General features: G+C 42.0%; 1 protein-coding gene across 1 annotated transcript in view; it reads right to left on the bottom strand.

Annotated features, from left to right (window-relative positions):
* zdhhc9 (zinc finger DHHC-type palmitoyltransferase 9) overlaps nucleotides 1-21,511 on the bottom strand; it is a 105,651-nt gene that overhangs the window by 3,227 nt on the left and 80,913 nt on the right. The window contains exons 5-8 of the mRNA XM_060832264.1: nucleotides 16,464-16,512; nucleotides 11,602-11,704; nucleotides 10,157-10,260; nucleotides 1,746-1,833 (exon numbers count right to left, since the gene is read on the bottom strand). Coding sequence (XP_060688247.1) covers nucleotides 1,746-1,833; nucleotides 10,157-10,260; nucleotides 11,602-11,704; nucleotides 16,464-16,512 — 344 coding nt within the window. The remainder of the gene's footprint in view (nucleotides 1-1,745; nucleotides 1,834-10,156; nucleotides 10,261-11,601; nucleotides 11,705-16,463; nucleotides 16,513-21,511) is intronic.

Genomic DNA, 21,511 nt, shown 5'->3' with positions numbered 1-21,511 from the left:
TAAGGTAATCAGAAGCTGTGTTCAGACCTTTCTGCACACCAACACATCTGACAGTGCTAAGCTATATTGCACTGGACTATTTAAGTTTCTAAATGCAACTTGAAAACTTCATCCTGCTTAATATTATTTTGATAGTTCTGACTTGCTCTTCAGCTTCACTAATGGATTCAGGATATTGATGAGAACTTGCAAAACATCCAAACACAGTTTTCTGATAAGTATTTGAAATAATATCCAACAAATTGTGGACATTTAATCAGAGATAATCTGATCAAGAATGCTACATTTGCAAAGGTGTCCTTTAAAGCCCAAACGACTGTCTTGGCTATTGTCCAGTGTAAACTTTGACCTCAAATCAACCTGGAAAAAGAATCAATGACAAACTAGTAGGTTTTTCCAGTAAGTGTGAATAGATCCAATTAGAGATATTTCCACAATTTGGATAGGAATTGAGTTGTGATGTATAGTTCCCTTCATTCTGATCTGTGCATTGTATACATCTGACATCAAGAAATTGATATTTAATAGAACCCCATGCTTTGCACATTTTGTGATACACACCAGGCTGTAAGGGTATTTTCTGAGATCTCTTCTCAAAGAGAGAGGGGAAGATCAGTCTCTCTGCTTATGCCAGCAAATCACCCACAACAGGAAAGTGCTTCTCATGCTGAAAAGGCAAATTTCATCACTGCACCACCGGGATGTTGCGGTGGATAATCTTGTATGCAGAAGTCAGGAGCTAATTGGCTCTGGCAGAGGACAGCTGCAAATGTGTTGCTGGTCAAAGCACAGCAGGCCAGGCAGCATTTCAGGAATAGATGCTGCCTGGCCTGCTGTGCTTTGACCAGCAACACATTTGCAGCTGTGATCTCCAGCATCTGCAGACCTCATTTTTTACTCTGGCAGAGGACAACCAGTGTCAGTGAATAGATGATTGTTGAACAAGTTTTGTTTAACAGCACTGTTGACAATGCCTTCTGTCACTTTACTGATGATCGAGGGTAGACTGACAGGGTTGTATATGGCAGAGTTAAATTTATTTTGCTTTTCACAGACAGGACCCAGCTAAACAATTTTCCACTTTGACAGGTAGTTGTTAGAGTAGTTTTATCACAGGCTTGGAACAGATTGGCTAGGCATGCAGCAAGTTCTGGACAAATCTTCTGTACGGTTGCTGGAATTTTATCAGGGCCCATAGCTTGTGCAATATCCAGTGCTTTTAAAGCGAGCTAATGTTTGAAGGCAAGATCAAAAGGAGAGTAAAGTTACCAGCAAACAACTGACTGTAAATTTATTTAGGTGAAGATTGCAGCAGGGATCACAATCAGATTTCCATTTTAAAAAGAAGTGCCATGAGGTCTTTAAGCCCAAGTCAGAGCCAAAGCTCAGAACCTCAAAATGCCAGTAATGAGCATCGTAGATGCTCTTCAGTAAGGCACTGAAATGATAAACTAGCTGGTGCTCAAGTTACACTCAATGCAGTTGAAAGCCCCTCAAATCTCATTGCTTGGGTGAAGAAACAGGCAATGAAATCGAACAAATCTGACCCTTCCCACCAAATCTCTTCAGTAATTTTCTCCCACAGGAACGGACACAACTGATTCTTTAATCAGCTTTGTGCCTTTATCTAGTAACTTGCTCCAAAGAATGGAAATGATTTTCACAACGTTTCTTCCTAGTTCATATTTTAGTCTTTAAATGGAGTATCAAGTATCCAAAATACAGAAATGCCACCTGAGTCTTACCGTAATTTGTGGCGCTGTACTTGCAATTTGATTAGCAGTGACCGAAACACCAGTCTCATCCTGAATAAGTCCCCTCCTGTCAAGAACACTGAAAAAGAAATGCGCTTGGTATTGATTCCTAATTAAGTAAAACCTTTTATTCCCTTGTATGAACATATGGTATGGGTAGGAATTGGAATGAGACAGACAGACACACAGAGAGACAATAGACAATACTTGCAGAGCCAGCACCACCATTCATTATGATCACGACTGATCATCCACAATCAGAATCCTGTTCCTGCCTTATCCACATAACCCTTGATTCCACTATCTTTAAGAGCTCTATCCATCTCTTTCTTGAAAGTATCCAGAGACTTGGCCTCCACTGCCATCTGGGGCAGAGCATTCCATACACCCACCTCTCTCTGGGTGAAGAAGTTTCTCCTCAACTTGGTTCTAAAAGGCCAACTCCTTATTTTTAAACTGTGTCCTCTGGTTCTGGACTCACCCATCAGCAGAACAATGCTTCCTGCCTCCAGAGTGTCCAATTCTTTAATAATCTTGTACATCTCAATCAGATCCCCTCTCATCCTTCTAAACTCGAGTGTATACAATCCCAGTCGCTCAAACCTTTCAACATATGATAGTCCCGTCATTCCAGGAATTGACCTCAAAAACCTACGCTGCACTCCCTCAATAGCCAAAATGTCCTTCCTCATATTTGGAGACCAAAACTGCACACAATACTCCAGGTGCAGTCTTACCAGGGCCCTGTACAGCTGCAGAAGGATCTCTTTGCTTCTATACTCAATTCCTCTTGTTATGAATGCCGGCATGCCATTAGCTTTCTTCACTGCCTGCTGTACCTGCATGCTTGCTTTCATTGACGGATGTGCAAGAACACTCAGATCTTGTACTTCCCCTTTACCTAACCTGACTCCATTTAGATAGTAATCTGCCTTCCTGTTCTTGCCAAAGTGGATAACCACACACTTATCCACTTTAAACTGCATCTGCCATGCATTTGTCCACTCACCTAGCCTATCCAAGTCACCGTCATAACATCCTCCTCACATTTCACCCTGCCACTCAGCTTTGCGTCGTCACTAAATTTGCTAATATTAGTTTTAATGCTTTCATCAATATCAATAATGTATATTGTAAACAGCTGCGGTCCCAGCATCGAACCTTGTGGTACCACACTGGTCACTGCCTGCCATTCCGAAAGGGATCCATTTATCACTACACTTTGTTTCCTGTCAGTCAGCTAATTTTCAATCTAAGTCAGTATTTTGCCCCTCCGCTTCTTCCTGTCCCGCCGCACCAACCAGTACCCTTCCACTGACACCCTCCTTCGACTGACTGAACTGGTCCTCACCCTTAATAACTTCTCTTTTCAATCCTCCCACTTCCTCCAAACTAAAGGAGTTGCCATGGGCACCCGCATGGGCCCCAGCTATGCCTGCCTCTTCGTAGGATATGTGGAACAGTCCATCTTCCGCAACTACACTGGCACCACCCCCCACCTTTTCCTCCGCTACATCGATGACTGTATCGGCGCTGCCTCGTGCTCCCACGAGGAGGTTGAACAGTTCATCAACTTTACTAACACCTTCCATCCCGACCTGAAATTCACCTGGACTGTCTCAGACTCCTCCCTCCCCTTCCTAGACCTTTCCATTTCTATCTCGGGCGACCGACTCAACACAGACATCTATTATAAACCGACTGACTCCCACAGCTACCTGGACTACACCTCCTCCCACCCTGCCCCCTGTAAAAACGCCATCCCATATTCCCAATTCCTTCGTCTCCGCCGCATCTGCTCCCAGGAGGACCAATTCCAACACCGCACAGCCCAGATGGCCTCCTTCTTCAAGGACCGCAGATTCCCCCCAGACGTGATCGACGATGCCCTCCACCGCATCTCCTCCACTTCCCGCTCCTCCGCCCTTGAGCCCCGCTCCTCCAACCGCCACCAAGACAGAACCCCACTGGTTCTCACCTACCACCCCACCAACCTGCGCATACAACGTATTATCCGCCGCCATTTCCGCCACCTCCAAACGGACCCCACCACCAAGGATATATTTCCCTCCCCTCCCCTATCAGCGTTCCGCAAGGACCACTCCCTTCGTGACTCCCTTGTCAGATCCACACCCCCCACCAACCCAACCTCCACCCCCGGCACCTTCCCCTGCAACCGCAGGAAATGTAAAACTTGCGCCCACACCTCTACACTCACTTCCCTCCAAGGCCCCAAGGGATCCTTCCATATCCGCCACAAGTTCACCTGTACCTCCACACACATCATCTATTGCATCCGCTGCACCCGATGTGGCCTCCTCTATATTGGTGAGACAGGCCGCTTACTTGCGGAACGCTTCAGAGAACACCTCTGGGCCGCCCGAACCAACCAACCCAATCACCCTGTGGCTCAACACTTTAACTCCCCCTCCCACTCCACCGAGGACATGCAGGTCCTTGGACTCCTCCACCGGCAGAACACAACTACACGACGGCTGGAGGAGGAGCGCCTCATCTTCCGCCTGGGAACCCTCCAACCACAAGGTATGAATTCAGATTTCTCCAGCTTCCTCATTTCCCCTCCCCCCACCTTGTCTCAGTCGGTTCCCTCAACTCAGCACCGCCCTCCTAACCTGCAATCCTCTTCCTGACCTCTCCGCCCCCACCCCACTCCGGCCTATCACCCTCACCTTGACCTCCTTCCACCTATCCCACCTCCATCGCCCCTCCCCCTAGTCCCTCCTCCCTACCTTTTATCTCAGCCTGCTTGGCTCTCTCTCTCTTATTCCTGATGAAGGGCTTATGCTCGAAACGTCGAATTCTCTATTCCTGAGATGCTGCCTAACCTGCTGTGCTTTGACCAGCAACACATTTGCAGCTGTGATCTCCAGCATCTGCAGACCTCATTTTTTACCCTAATACCATGTGCTCTCATTTTGCTCACTAATCACCTATGTGGGACTTCAAAGGCTTTCTGAAAGTTCAGATTCACTACATCCACTGACTCTCCCTTGCCCATCCTCATAGTTACATCCTTAAAAATTTCCAGACGATTAGTCAAGCATGACCTCCCCTTCATAAATCAATTCTGACTCTGACCTATCCTGTTACGGTGTCCAAATGAGTTGTAATTTCATCTTTTATAATGGACTGCAGCATCTTTCCCACTACTGATGTCAGGTTAACCAGTCAATAATTCCCTGTTTTCTCTCTCCCTCCTTTGTTGAAAAGTGGGACAACATTAGCCACCTTCCAATCCGCAGGAACTGATCCTGAATCGATAGAACATTGGAAAATGATTATCAATGCATTCACAATTCCTAGAGCCACCTCCTTAAATACTCTGGGATGCAGACCATCAGGTCCCGGAGACTTATCAGCCTTCAGATGTAACAGTCCATCCAACACCATTTCCTGCCTAATATAAATTCCCTTCAGTTCATCCATTCCGCTAGGTTACAGACACAGACACAGACAGAGGGGGGGGACAGACAGAGCGGGGGGAACACAGAGAGGGGGGGGGCACAGAGAGAGAAGGAGGGGAGGAGAAGGAGGGGAGGAGAAGGAGGGGAGGGGAGGAGAAGGAGGAGAAGGAGGGGAGGAGAAGGAGGAGAAAAAAGGGAGAGAGAAAGAGAGAGAGAGAGAGAGAGAGAGAGAGAGAGAGAGAGAGAGAGAGAGAGAGAGAAAAAGAGAGAGAGAGAGAGAGAGAAAGAGAAAGAGAGAGAGAGAGAAAGAGAGAGAAAGAAAGAAGGAGAGAGAGAAAGAGTGTGGGACAGGCATGGAGGGACAGGCAGACATTGAGACAGGAGAGGGACGGGTAGACACAGACAGATACAGAGGGACAGCGGTAGAGAGAGGCAGGCAGACAGAGGGACAGAAACAGAGAGACACAGAGACCCGACAGAATGACAGAGACAGAGTGACATACAGAGACAGACAGACAGAGAGGGACAGACAGCGAGAGGCAGAGACAGAGAGACAAAGAGAGCAATAGCAAAACAGAGAGGAACAGACAGAGACCAACAGAGCGCAACAGACAGCGACCAGCCGAGCGGGGGGGGGGTGGGAGAGAGAGAGACACAGCAAGAGACCGAGCGACAGAGAGAGGGAGAGGGGGACACAGACAGACAGAATGGAAGTGCGAATTAGAACAGGTAAATAAACAAGGTCTGAAGCTACATTTCACAAGACATTTTTTTCTAAGTATTCGACATGGCCAGTGAGAGATTTGGCCAATATCTATCTCAAAACTGGAGTACTTTCAAAATACACTTACCTTTAATTTTGAGCTTAATAAAAACTGTGTGTACAAAAAATCTATTGCAAGGCAATCAACTGGCACAACACAAGTTTCCAAAACCAGCAAGTGCAACAAAGACAGATCATGTTTGGCACTTTGAGGAGTAACAGATAGGTTATTGGGAAAACTCCTTGTTCTTCTCTGAACATTGCCATGAAGTCTTTGATATTCACCTGATCCATTTGAACAGGTGGACTACCTTAAGTTTACTATCACAACTAAAGTACTCGGGCAGTGCAATGGACAGCGCTTACTCAGCAAAAATAACTTACTTCTTATTTCTGTGAAGATTTCTACAATTATGGAAAAATGAGAACCAAACACAACTAAAATAATTCAAAACAATTTCTTCAAAGCTTTTTTAAATTCTCAGAACAAAGTTCTTCCCAGCAAATGAACTATCGCGTAATCACAAAAAGGGAGATTATCGTGGAGTTACATAACAGTGGTAATTGTGAACAGATGAATAATTCAGTTACCCTACATTCTAATTGAAACACAAATCATTGAAAGGATTGAAAATCAATTAAATAAATGTGGAATAAAATTCCAGTCTTAATGGGTGATCATAAAATCCCATCTGATTTATTAATGTCGTTCAGGGAAGGGAACCTGTCAGTCATTCCACAGAACTCCACTCCGACAGGCCAATGCAATTGACTTGTAACTAACCTCTAACAGAAAGCCATTCATGCTATTTCAAAATGCTACAACATTGTCAAAGTCAAGTGAAACCCGATGGGCTACCTACCATTGAATGAGGCACAACCCAACCATTCCTTCTCACCAATATGTCAGGTAAGGAGAATCAAACATATTGTCCATACTCACTGCACCATACTTCAGAGCCAATTCCTCAGACTCCCCCATTACCAGATGAAGGTGGTACACTGATAACAGTCAGGAAGGAGCATCCCTGAAAATCCCCCACATTTTCCCTAGATTTCATGAAATTTAGAGTCACAGAGATGTACAGCATGCAAACAGACCCTTCGGTCCAACCCGTCCATGCCGACCAGATATCCCAACTGAATCTGGTCCCACCTGCCAGCACACAGCCCATGTCCCTCCAAACCCTTCCTATTCATATACCCATCCAAATGCCTCTTAAATGTTGCAATTGTACCAGCCTCCACCACTTCCTCTGGCAGCTCATTCCATAACCGTAACACCCTGTGAAAACGTTGCCCCATAGGTCTCTCTTATCTTTCCTCTCTCACCCTAAACCTATGCCCTCTAGTTCTGGACTCCCTGAGCACAGGGAAAAGACTTTGTCTATTTACCCTATCCATGCCCCTCAATTTTGTAAACCTTTAGAAGATCACCCCTCAGCCTCAGATGCTCCAGGGAAAACAGTCCCAGCTTGTTCCGCCTCTCCCTATAGCTCAAGTCCTCCAACCCTGGCAACATCCTTGTAGATCTTTTCTGAACCCTTTCAAATTTCACAACATCTTTCCGATGGGAAGGAGACCAGAACTGCATGCAATATTCCAACAGTGGCCTAACCAATGTCCTGTACAGCTACAACATGACCTCCCAACTCCTGTACTCAATACTCTGACCAATAAAGGAAAGCATACCAAACACCACCTTCACTACCCTATCTACCTGCAACTCCACTTTCAAGGAGCAATGAACTTGCACTCCAAGGTCTCTTTGTTCAGCAACACTCCCCAGGACCTTACCATTAAGTGTATAAGTCCTGCTAAGATTTGCTTTCCCAAAATGCAGCACCTCACATTTAGCTGAATTAAACTCCATCTGCCACTTCTCAGCCTATTGACCCATCTGGTCCAGATCCTGTTGTAATCTGAGGTAACCCTCTTTGCTGTCCACTACACCTCCAATTTTGATGTCAACTGCAAACTTACTAACTGTACCTCTTATGCTCGCATCCAAATCATTTATGTAAATGACAAAAAGTAAAGGACCCAGCACCGATCCTTGTGGCACTCCACTGATCATATGCCTCCAGTCTGAAAAACAACCCTCCACCACCACCCTGTCTTCTACCTTTGAGCCAGTTCTGTATGCAAATGGCTAGTTCTCCCTGTATTCCATGATCTAACCTTGCTAAAGCAGTCTCCCATGGGGAAGCTTGTCGAACGCCTTAATGAAGTCCATATAGATCACATCTACCACTCTGCCCTCATCAATCGTCTTTGTTACTTCAAAAAAACTCGATCAAGTTTGTGAGACATGATTTCCCATGCACAAAGCCATGTTGACTATCCATAATCAGTCTTTGCCTTTCCAAATACATGTACATTCTGTCCCTCAGGATTCCCTCCAACACCGACGTCAGGCTCACTGGTCTATAGTTCACTGGCTTGTCCTTACCACCCTCAAACAGTGGCACCACATTTGCCAACCTCCAGTCTGGGTTGAGAAGTGGCAGATGGAGTTTAATTCAGCTAAATGTGAGGTGCTGCATTTTGGGAATGCAAATCTTAGCAGGACTTATACACTTAACGGTAAGGTCCTAGGGAGTGTTGCTTAACAAAGAGACCTTGGAGTGCAGGTTCATACGCCTTGAAAGTGGAGTCGCAGGTAGATAGGATAGTGAAGATCTGTGATGATCGACGATACAAATATCTCAGCAAGAGGCCCAGCAATCACTTCTCTAGCTTCCCACAGAGTTCTCGGGTACACCTGATCAGGTCCTGTGGATTTATCCACCTTTGCTCATTTCAACACATCCAGCACTTCCCCCTCTAATCTGGACATCTTGAAAGATGTCACCATCTATTTCCCTACATTCTATATCTTCCATATCCTTTTCCACAGTAAATACTGATGTAAAATACTCATTTAGTATCTCCCCCATTTTCTGCCGCTCCACACAAAAGCCGCCTTGCTGATCTTTGAGAGGCCCTATTCTCTCCCTAGCTCATGGAATTAGGTTAGTCATTGCGAAGAGGGTCTCCTATTAGTTTCAGCAAGAGTGGATAATATAATCTAATCAGCTTTAAGATAATTCAATTCATACCACATTCATCAAGAAATGGTTTAATGTACATGATACAAAATGGAACATCCCAACTTTAGTACCAAAACTGTGCTTGGGAACTAGCTACATCATTAGCCAAGCTGCAACATTGGCATCTGTCCCATAACATGGAAAATTGCAACAGTAAACTGCCAAACTCATCAATTACAATGTCATCATTCTCCACTCAGTGATGGAAACTGATATCAAAAGTACTGTCAGTACTTAGCAGCCTGTGCACTGATATATAGCTTGAGTACTACCAGGGCAACCTGGCTCCAGGTCCCATTTCAGGGCCAAACACTGAGCACTTTAGCATAGAGCCCTACTACCACCACCTACAGCTGCTTTAATAACTCTCCCTCCTCCAAGAAGGTTAGAAGTGGGGCTTTTCAAATCTGAAACCAAAGTCTATGCTCACAAGACGTCAATAACATGCAAGTTGATGTTACATGGCCAATAATATTCATGGCACACAGTTGGTAGACAATGGCCATTGCAAACAATGAAAGAGTCTAACCATTGCCCCAAGATATTTAATGACATTAGCAGCACTGAATCCCCAGTAGCAGGAACATTTCTCTTTAACTTCCACACCCAAGTCACAAACCATCCTGATTTGGAAATACATCACCATTATTTCACTGTCACTCAGGCAAAATCATTCCATTTTTTCCTGACATCATTGCGGATCCATCCACATGGACTACAGAGGCTCAAGACAGTAGCACACCACTAATAAATATAGTGACCTTGCCAAACATAAATCAAATCACAGTAATCAGGATTTAAAATGGCAAATAAGGTAGCTGGTTTGTGCACAGTAAAGAGATGTCTCAAATACTAAAAAAGACAAGTTAACTAAGTGTCTAATTTGGTTATGGACCAAATGAATATTGACCAAGACACAGATCACCAAACTCCTACTCAGCAGGTTTGACATCATTTAGTTGGCCTTGGGATTTCAAAACTCTGTGCAAAATATTTTCCATTCTGAGGAAGAGTCACGCAACCTGAAGCGCTAACCCTGACTTCTCTGCATAGATGTTGCCAGACCTGCCGAGCTTTTCCAGCAATTTCTGTTTCTGATTTACAGCATCCACAATTTCTTACCTTGGTGGAACTGGTCCACATAGGATCTCACAACAATTTTTCAACACACCATCATGGCTGTACGGATTATGAATTCCATTTTTTCCTGACCAAGAACCTTTAATCTGTGAAAGACAAATTGAAACATTTTTGAATAATATTTTCAAATACTAAACACTCACCTCCAACTGCAGGAGCCATAGATACAATTTAACCAATATGAATGCAGCATTCAAAACAACAGCACTGGCTATTTCACGTTAAAGACAGTAGTTTCCCCAGTATTAGTTCCAGTTCCACTTCATCCATCACATAACATTGATCACTGCTTCAATAAAGTATCACCAAATAAACTAAAACCAATAATGGTAACCCAAATGAAAAGTCAGACTTGGCTTGTATTTTAGAAGTCAAAATTGTACTTGAACTTACTGAATACAAGGTTTAACTGCTCATATTTTGACAATGATCACATTTCCCATTTGTGTTATTAGCTATTGCTTAGTACAGGACTGGAGTAATGCAGAAAAAGAAGGGCTGCTGTCGAAGCTTTATGCCTTACACAGTTGTCAGCCCAGAATTGCACAAATGCCACATCTCAAAAGGGATGTACCGCATGAAAAAAGAGACTGCGCTGATTAGTTGGCAAGAGGGATCTGATTGGGGAAGGTTTTGCCACATACGTTACTTATTGTCAAGCTGTTCTCTGGCTCTTTAATCAACATTTTTAAAGCAAAAAAAAACCCAAGCATAAATGCAAGCTTTACAACTAAAGGGATCAACATTCACCAAAAGTCTTAAAAGGTAATAGACTAGAAGGAAAGTAGCAATGATTACATTGTTTTGTAGAATTACCTTGTAAGTAAAAGCAGCCATTTTGACTTCAATATAATCAGTACAAATCTTTCTTTTAAAATCTATTTGTGAAAGGATGTTTTTACATCAATTTATTATACTCCACTTGAAACAGTCTTAATATTAATGACAAGATGTGCTTGTGTACAACACAAGTCTAATATTTTGCAGTGTACTGCTAGCCTCTACAGGACTAATCAGAGGGCAATAGATTAAAAGATTTCTGTCTGTTCATCCAACAGCAGTTCTTGGAATTCAAAACAATTGACTGAGCATGATTGGTGGGAAAACCACCCTTCGAATAAGAGGAGCTTTCAGAAATGAAAGCATTGTTTAGATGTTACCAATATAAATAAGTGGAAGCATTACTGTATTTATAAAAACAGTACAAAAAATTCAGTTACCGCAATCAAGTTGAGATAATAAATCACTGTAATGTTGCTAGCCATAACTATTGCTGGCAATGTTCAACTTTTGGAATAAAAGCAGCAACACACATTATCATCTAAAAATTTGTAATGATTAAAATAAAATAGATATTACTTTGATTGATTAATAATACTTATATCCCCATAGCCTAATAATTCCCCTGTTGCATACACATTACTTACATCTTCATTGGTGGTCTGGTTGAGTGCAATAAGATAGGTGTGAAATCCAGACAGACCAATCACTGACCATAATGTGAAGAAGCAGATCACCACTTCTAGTACCGTAATGAAAGAGTTAAAGAATGCCCAAGAGTAAATACATTTCCATACAGTCATAACATTTATTTCTATTTCCACAGTAAATTCTGAAGATTTCAAATAATGCACTAACATTGTCACTATTACTTGGGTAAGCAGCACTGCCATAATGCAGCATTTTGACTCAATAGTCACAGCAACTCTTAATATCAAAGTAGTAATATGAGGAAATACTTAATTACTGTGTAATAAGAACACTTGCATTTTAAATTGCACAAATTAAAGTACTCAAGAGTAGCCAAACTTACTCCTCAAATTCAGAGGCTCTGACTTGCATCTGAGCAGACAAACAAGATCATAAACAGACCCACACCCCAACTTCAAGTATTACAGAAGTACTTGAGGCTTTCACAGAAGGATAATGTTCCACTTTACTACCAATGCTACATTCCCACATGGCTATCCTTTCTAAATTAAGCACAATACAATATTCTTTGACTACTGGTTAAGTTTATAAATTTGGACTCTCTTTGTACACACTACTCCAGGATTTTAAAATAAATCATTTCAGTACATCTAGCACAGCTAAATAAAATCCTTTAGAGATACCAAAAGCTTACATTTTTACACAATGGAGGTCCTTTCTCTAGAAAACAGTAGACTACCATGCAAAAAAGGTTTTATTTTTATTTGCTAAAAGTCAGTCTCTTCCGTGCAAGCTTGTTAGAGTATATTCCTCGTGGAAACAAATGCACAAACCACAGCTGATTATTTACATGCAATGAAAGACTTAATGTTTATAGCACGTTATCATTTGCTGTAATGTTTTACAGTAGTTCATATAATAGGACAAACAAGACAAGGGAATACATGATGAACAGCAGGATCAAAGGTGTATGTACATTAGTCCCTTAAGGTATCAAGACAAGTGCATAAAGTGGTTAAGGCATTTATGTTTTATTTGCTTTTCGCCAAAGCAGAGAGAGTTTTAAGAGAAGGGAGGTTATGCTGGAGATTATGAAAAAAAAAAGTTGATTTGGCCAAAGCTAGAATATTTTGGGCAGTTCTGGAAGCCACATTGTGGGTTGGATATAATAGCACTGGAGATTTACCAGGATGTTGCCTGGGCTGGAGGAGTTCAGTTAAGAGGTTAAACAGACTGGGGTTGTTTTCCTCAGAGCAATGGAAACTGAAAGGGGACATGATTGAGGTGTATAAAATTATGAGGAGCATAGATATCGTAGATACGAAGAAACTTAAAATAGAACAGAATCGCAATTTATTCTCACTTGCATTGATAAATGTGTATAAGTCGCCATAATTTGTTGCCATTTTATTTACAGAAATTATAAGAAATAATTGATACAAAGTTCATCTTTTGTTCCCTCCACCACAAGTTGGATTAATGGAGTGGCTATAAGACACCACAAAGGCCATCCTGGAGGCTGCCAAAGCAAGGATTTCCAGACTGGACCCACCACGCTGCCACCACTGAAGCAGTTCAAGCTGTTGCGACTTTAGTTGCTGCCTGAAGCCACAAAGCCATGAGGAACAAACTGGAACCACATGCCGCTGCTGGTACAGCCATTGCTGAAAGCACCATGCCGCTGGCAGGAGGAATGGACTAGACCCACTGACGGCAAAGTCTTTGATAACGTTGTGACCACTACGGCCATGAGGAACGAGCATCCAGATCCACTATATTGCCGTAGCCGCAGACCCGGACAATCACCTTCTTCCACCGCAGCCGCAGAAAAAAGTGAATTTTGATAGAAAAAGATACGGAAAAGAAAAGAACAAAGCGTCCAGACAGGGAAACACTGAACCTGAACACTGCTGCAGCCATCTTGAAAACTTTTCCCTGTCAATGATCAGGGGCATGGATTTAAGCTGAGGGATCCAAGTTTTAAAGGCAATATAAAAGAACTAAAATAGGGAATTAAAAGAACAAGAAGGGGTCATGAAATGATGTTGGCAAGTAGGGTTAAAGAGAATCCCAAGGCATTCTTTACATACATTAAAAACAAGAGGAGAACTTGGGAAGAAGGTAGGACCACTCAATGATAACAGGAGGAAACTTGTGCTTGGAGGCAAAGGATGTGGGCAAGATCCTAAATAACTGCTTTGGGTCAGTATCTCTCAGGAGAAGGTAATGGAGGATAGTAAGATTTGTGTAGAGCATGCTAATATGCTGGGCATTTTAAAATCAACAAAGTGGTGGTGTTGGGTCTCCTGAAGAGCATAAAGGTGATTAAATCCCCAGGGCCCGATGGTATCTACCCCAGGTTTTGAGGGAGGCAGGAGGGGACATTGCTGGGACCTTGGCCAAGATCTTTGTATCCTCGTTAGCCACTGAAGTGGCCCTGGAAGATTGGCAAGCAGTTAACGTTTTTCCTCTGTTCAAGAAGGGAAATAGGGATAATCCAGGAAACTAAAGACTGATGAGTCTCACATCGGTGGTTGGGAAGCTATTGGAAAGAATTCGTAGGGATAGGATTTACATACATTTGGAAACGCATGGTTTTGGTGTGGGCAGGTCATGCTTTACTAACTTGATCGAATCTTTTAAGGGGGTGACAAAGGGGATCTATGACAGAAAAGCAGTGGATGTTGTCTATATGGATGTTAGTAAGGCTTTCAACAAGGTCCTTCCTGGTAGGCTCACCCAGAAGATTAAAATGAATGGGATCCTCGGTGACATCAACTTCTGGATTCAGAATTGGTTAGCAATAGAAGGTGGAGGATAGTGGTTGAAGGGTGTTTTTCAGGCTGGAGGTCTGAGAGTCGCAGTGTTTGCAGAGATGTGTACTGGGACCTCTGCTCTTTGTGATTATATACAAATGACTTGGATGAAAACATAGGTGGTTGGGTTAGTAAGTTTGCAGACAATCAAAGATCGGTGGAGTTATGAATAGTATAGAAGGTTGTCAAAGGATACAGTGAGATATGGATCAGTTACAAATATGGGCAGAGTTTAATCTGGCTAAGTGTGGGGTGTTGCAGTTTGGGAGATCAAATGTTAAGGAAAAGTATACGATTAATGGCAAAATCCAGATCCTGATGTACAGAGGAATCTTGGTTCAAGTCCATATATCCCTAAAAGTGGCCACACAAGTAGATAGAGTGATAAAGGAGGTGTATGGCATGCTTGCCTTTATTGGTCAGGGAATTGAATACAAGAGTCAGGATGCCATGTCGTAGCTTTAAAAAAAACTTTGGTTAGGTCACTTTTAGGAGTACTGCATTCAGGCAAGAAACCAGAAGTGTTTTTTGTCTTTGAGCTAAGCTTGCAACTTGACTATTCTACCATAGCATTTATTGTTTCTTCAATTGGAAAGCACAAAGCTCATTTCTTCTTGCACGTGGTGTTCAATCATTAGAAAAGTAAAACTGATACTCGTGAAGTAGCTGAAAGTTCATGGTTCAAACAAAATAGCCTGAAAATCAGAGGCTAAAAATAACCATAAATAATTGTAGTGTATGAATATATAGTCTAAGCAACTTTACTGCTGCTTTGGAGCATGCATCATAACCTGTCGTAAGTCTGTTACTGGCAAGTCAGTAAATCACAATGTCTTGGATTTTTTTGTACAATGTCTCCAAATGAAGATTTGGAATGTTAGCTTGTTATAAGCAGTCATTCTTAAACTCAAGTGATTGGAAAATTGATCTGTAATGGATTCTATAATCTACCCAAGATTGTAATTAACACAACCAATATTACAAATCAATTTTCTGGTTGTTCTCCTCATTGCAAGATCCTACAAGCAGCAGTGGGAAAATGGTGTATGGTACCTCCTAATGTTTTAATTGTGATACTGCTGCAACATATTTTGTTGATTACAAAGCAAAGTGGGGATGTCCTATATTCATAAAAATCTATTTAATGAAATTTTGAAAATTCAGAAAGAAAGTACGAAACAACATAAGTGTACATAATGATCATACAGTGCAGCGAAATCGACATTTCGGGCCCGAAACATCGATTTCGCTGCACTGTGGATGCTGCCTGAACTGCTGTGCTCTTCCAGCACCACTGATCCAGAATCTGGTTTCCAGCATCTGCAGTCATTGTTTATACCACCATAATGATCATACACTTTACAATGAAATCCTAACCTTAAACTTGGAGCGAGGATGAAAATGCAGTTTAGAATTACTAATATCTAATGCTGGGGTGCACTGGGATACCTCCCACAAGGTGACCTCTAGAGCAGTGTGATGAATTAATGAAAAGAGATGACCACTGGAAGGGTCAACTAAACTGCATATTCAGCTGAATACATTTGGAAAAAAGCTTGATGAAACATGGTATCTGATTATTTCCTTAAGCAGCAGAATAATAATCCCATTTCTATATAATTTAAGTCGTTCACTACTCATCATACAAGGTAAATGTTAAAGAGTCATATAGCTATATAATCAGTATGTATAAAATATCATGGCCTTTCCTGGGAGCAGCCCAAACTAAACGTCCAAAATAAAAAAAAGGTACAATGGAAAAAGTCTCAGAGTTTAATTTGTAGAATTAGCATCCTAAAATCCTAAAATCACTCAAGTCTATGCAACCTCTGTTCATCGATACACACATTACACCATTTCAGCATCCAAATGTTTTTTCTTTTTAAAGAAAAGCTGATCTATGAAACTACAAAATAAAAGAGACGCATGCTGTATGTTATCATGCAATGCAACCTTCAAATTCCTATAAACCATAACAGGTTTACACAATGTTTATTCAATATCAGACAAATGCACGTTTTTAACTCTATCAAAAAGGATATGTTCCTGGTGTGTCCTTCAGGGTGTTTAAAAAGCCATTGTCCACAGATCCTGTTTAAAAAACAAATGAAAACATTTTGAATAGACAGGATTGAAAAGGAAAACAATGTCTTCTACCTCACAGAAGGTAGTGATTGTGGGGGGCACGGCAGAATTGTAAAGAGGCATTAAAATAAGAGACATATAGGGCATCCCTTCAGAAACTGACAAATTAAGACAACAGATATAAAAATCTGTACAACTTAAAAAAAATGAAAGAACAATTTCCTCCATTCTGCAAATAATGTCATGGCAAAAGGCTTGTAGGATTAGCAGTGAAAACATAAAACCATTTTCAAAACCTGGTCACTGGCACAATTAAACTGAAAGGTCTGCAGGAAAACAGCACAGCAGAGGCAAGAAAGAAGGGTTTGTGTGCTCCCAACAGGCACAGTGACCAGGAATATCACTAATGGGTCAGGACAGGTACTTGTTTTAAGCTTCTGGTATAAACCAGATTTCAATCAGCACTTGATCATAATTTTAAACAACTGATTCAATAATGACAATTTTTATTTTGACTGATTTTTCTAATAATAAAAAAAAACTCACTTTTAGACTCAAGTGAGAGTACCAGTATAGTCTATTGATTCAGACTGTTGGAAAGTCTGGGAAAATGAGATAAACCAGTCTGATCAAACTGCTTATTTGATCAACTTACATTTGACAGATATCTTGCATTTACTATTACGAATATGAATGTTGACAAAAAATAAATATTAGAAATATGTAGAAGTTTGCCTTTGAATTTTGAGTTAGCTAGCTTCAGACACAAAAAACAAAAATGAACTTGTAAATAAGTATTTCTTTAGCCTAGGTGGCTTCTTGTGTTACTTTGGCAGCCTTAATCTAATGACTTTAACATTTTACAACCTAACAGGGTGACCCATTTTTTATGGTCAGTTGGAAATTTGCACAATTGGAGTTTGTTTTTAAACTTAAAAGGAACACTTACAGCTCGGATGATGAGATTTTTGTTTCATACCAGAAAATGTGATGGCTTGCTTTCATGGCGTGATAAGTTTCAATTGTTGCCAAACTCTCTCTGGCAACAAACTCTCAAACTACCTCATCTCTGAAGGTGGGTGTGCAATTTCCTAGATGACCACTCCTGGCACCTTTTGGCATTTGTCACCTCTACTGGTTAAGCGGGCCTGGGTGTTGGAGATCATTTACTGCACCAATTCTCCATTATCCTTGCTTTGCCTGTGGCCTATCTAAAGGTTGGAGGGAGAGGATATCCCAACATGAACTATCTAGAGGAGAGATTGTAGCACTCAGATAAAGCTTGAAAAGTAGTACAACTACATTTTGTTTTAGATTAGATTACTTACAGTGTGGAAACAGGTCCTTCGGCCCAACAAGTCCACACCGACCCTCTGAAGATCAATCCACCCAGACCCATTCCCCTACATTTACCCCTTCACCTAACACTACCAGCAATTTAGCATGGTCAATTCACCTAACCCGCACATTTTTGGACTGTGGGACGGAACCAGAGCACCCGGAGGAAACCCACACAGACACGGGGAAAATGTGCAAACTCCACACAGACAGGTGCCTGAGGCGGGAATTGAACCCAGGTCGCTGGCACTGAGAGGCAGCAGTGCTAACCACTGTGCCACCATGCCACCCACAAATGGTCAGGCATAATTACTCAAATCTTCAGGAGATGATATCTCTGCTCCTTCCATAAAAGAATGATAGAACTTCTAGTCTTCAGCCCTAGATTGTGAGACATCAGTAGAAAGGGTAAAGCCAATGTTACATTAATTTTAACCCTTTCAGTACCATTCCTCCACCTGTTATGAGGCAAGTTCTTCATTAGTCTGTAAACACATTTCTAAAAAAAACCAGAAAAAAAAAAGGACAGATTTCACAAAACACAGTACATAAACACGTTATAACTGAAGACGGGTTGATATTTGGAAAAGATCTGAATCTGGAGTTTTTAAATACCTCAACAGAATCCATATTGGAAGATGGAGCAATGTTTTTGTTTTAAAAGAACGTTGAGTTTTGTTTCATTTAAATATTGTTGAATGGCTCAGCTGCTTTGATGGAATTTATCACAGATTTCAAAACGTGAATAAGTCAAATATGGATTCGATTAGATTAGATTCCCTACAGTGTGGAAACAGGCCCTTCGGCCGAACCAGTCCACACCGACCCTCCGAACAGTAACCCGCCCAGACCTATTTCCCACTGACAAATGCACCTCACACGATGGGCAATTTAGCACAGCCAATTCACCTGACCTGCACATCTTTGGACTGTGGGAGGATACAGGAGAACCCAGAGGAAACCCATGCAGACACAGGAAGGATGTGCAAACTCCACACAAACAGTCGCCTAAGGCTGGAATCAAACTAGTGTCCCTGGTGCTGTGAGGCAGCAGTGCTAACAACTAAGCCACTGTGACTAACTTAAGTTCTGGAGTGGAGATGGAAGCTCTTTATATTTATTTTTTCAACTTAGTTAGAGAATCAACCAGACAGGAATAAGCTTCAATGAAGAGCTATGCATTTGTAAGAATGCAAATAACATGCCAGGTTTTTGAGAGCTCTTTAAATGCCTTTCATGTCAGTATAATGATAGAAGGGACAATACATTGCATGCCCACTCTAGAGTTGGAGCTTTTTTTCATTTGTTCAGGAGATGTGGACGTCACTGGCTGGACCAGCATTGCTCAGCCCTAATTACTCCAAGGCAGGTAGTGGTGAGCCACCTTTCTTGACCTGCTGCAGTTCAAGAACATTTTGTTCCTTTCTCTAAAAACAATTTTAGAAGTGTGGAGTCTTGATCCTTCAGAATTTAATTGTGCACTTTTTTTAAAATTACCTGCCATTTTTATTGCCCTTCTCTTTCTCACTTTATTGTACATTGATTAAATATCCTAATCTAATCTTGGTTTTGTTTCGGGCCTAAATGATTAGAAGTAGATGATATGCCAACATTGACCAAAGAAAGAGTGACTGTTCTTAGAAAACAAGGTAGTTTGTTGCATGACAGCAAGTGCAATTACAACTTTGGTCAGGTATAATTACTGAGGCATCAAACAGGACATGAGAAGTTGGACGGCACGGTGGCACAGTGGTTAGCACTGCTGTCTCACAGCGCCTGAGACCCGGGTTCAATTCCCGACTCAGGCGACAGACTGTGTGGAGTTTGCACGTTCTCCCCGTGTCTGCGTGGGTTTCCTCCGGGTACTCCGGTTTCCTCCCACAGTCCAAAGATGTGCGGGTCAGGTGAATTGGCCATGGTAAATTGTCCATAGTGTTAGGTAAGGGGTAAATGTAGGGGTATGGGTGGGTTGCACTTCGGCGGGTCAGTGTGGACTTGTTGGGCCGAAGGGCCTGTTTCCACACTGTAAGTAATCTAATCTAATCTAATCTAAAAGTTATTGGTGGATAGGATCAAGGAACAGGAATAGAAGAATGACTAGAGTAAGATTAAGGCCAATCAAGGATAGCAGTTCTGCATGGAGTCAGAGAAGATAGGGGAAACACTAAATGAATATTTTTCATAAGTATTCACCCTAGAAAAAGGCAATATTGCTGAGAAAAATACTTGACTAGATGGGATTGAGGTTCACAAGGAGGTGGTGTTAGAAATTCTGGAAAGTTTGAAAATAGATGAATCTCCTGGGCCAGATGGGATTTATCCCACGTTTCTCTAAGAAGCCAGGGAGGAGATTGACGAGCTTTCGGCTTTGATCTTTATGTCATCATTGTTTACAGGAATAGTGGCAGAAGAGTGGAGGATAGCAAATGTTGTTCACTTGTTCAAGAAGTATAAAGTGAGGTCTGCAGATGCTGGAGATCAGAGCTGAAAATGTGTTGCTGGTTAAAGCGCAGCAGGTCGGGCAGCATCCAAGGAGCAGGAAATTCGACATTTTGGGCATAAGCCCTTCATCAGGAATCACTTGTTCAAGAAGGGGAGTAGAGACAACCCTGGTAACTATAGACCCAGTGAGCCTTACTTCAGTCATGGCAAAGTATTGGAAAGGTTTATAAGAGATAGGATTTATCATCATCTAGAAAGGAACAAGTTGATTAGGGATAGTCAGCACGGTTTTGTAAAGGGTAGGTGTTGCCTCACAAACCTTATTGAATTCTTTGAGAAGGTGACCAAACAGGTGGATGAGGGTAAAAGCGGTTGATGTGACGTATATAGATTTCAGTAAGGTGTTTGATAAGGTTCCCCACAGTAGGCTATTGCACAAACTACAGAGGCAGAGAATGGAGGGCGATTTAGTAGTTTGGATCAGAAATTGGCTAGCTGAAAGAAGACAAAGGGTAATGGTTGATGGAAATGTTCATCCTGGAGTTCAGTTACTCGTGGCGTACCGCAAAGATTAGTTTTAGGGCCACTGCTGTTTGTCATTTTTACAATGACCTGGATGAGGGCGTAGAAGGATGGGTGAGTAAATTTGCAGATAACACTAAGGTCAGTAGAGTTGTGGATAGTGCCGAAGGATGTTGTAGGTACAGAGGGACATAGATAAGCCACAGAGCAGGGATGAGAGGTCGCAAGTGAAGTTTAATGCGGAAAAGTGTGAGGTGATTCACTTTGGAAGGAACAGGAATGTAAAGTACCGGGCTGATATTAAGATTCTTGGTAGTGTAGATGAGCAGAGAGATCTTGGGTGCCCATGTACATAGATCCTTGAAAGTTGCCACCTACGTTGATAGGGTTTTTAAGAAGACATATGGTATGTTGGCTTTTATTGGTATAGGGATTGAGTTTCAGAACCAAGAGATCATGCTGCAGCTGTACAAAACTCTGGTGTAGCCGCACTTGAAGTAGAACGTTCAGTTCTGGTCGTCACATCATCGGAAGGGTGTGGAAGCATTGAAAAGGGTTCACTGGAGATTTGCTAGGATGTTGCCGGGTGTGGAAGGAAGGTCTTATGAGGAAAGGCTGAGGAATGCAAGGCTGTTTTCGTTAGAGAGAAGGTGGTTGAGAGGTGACTTATTTGAGACATACAAGATAATCAGAGGGTTAGATA

Source organism: Hemiscyllium ocellatum, chromosome 11 (assembly GCF_020745735.1).
Source record: "Hemiscyllium ocellatum isolate sHemOce1 chromosome 11, sHemOce1.pat.X.cur, whole genome shotgun sequence".
NCBI classification, from domain to species: domain Eukaryota; kingdom Metazoa; phylum Chordata; class Chondrichthyes; order Orectolobiformes; family Hemiscylliidae; genus Hemiscyllium; species Hemiscyllium ocellatum.
Note: the sequence above shows the minus strand (reverse complement) of the source record. Positions and strands in the feature narration are given on the sequence as shown.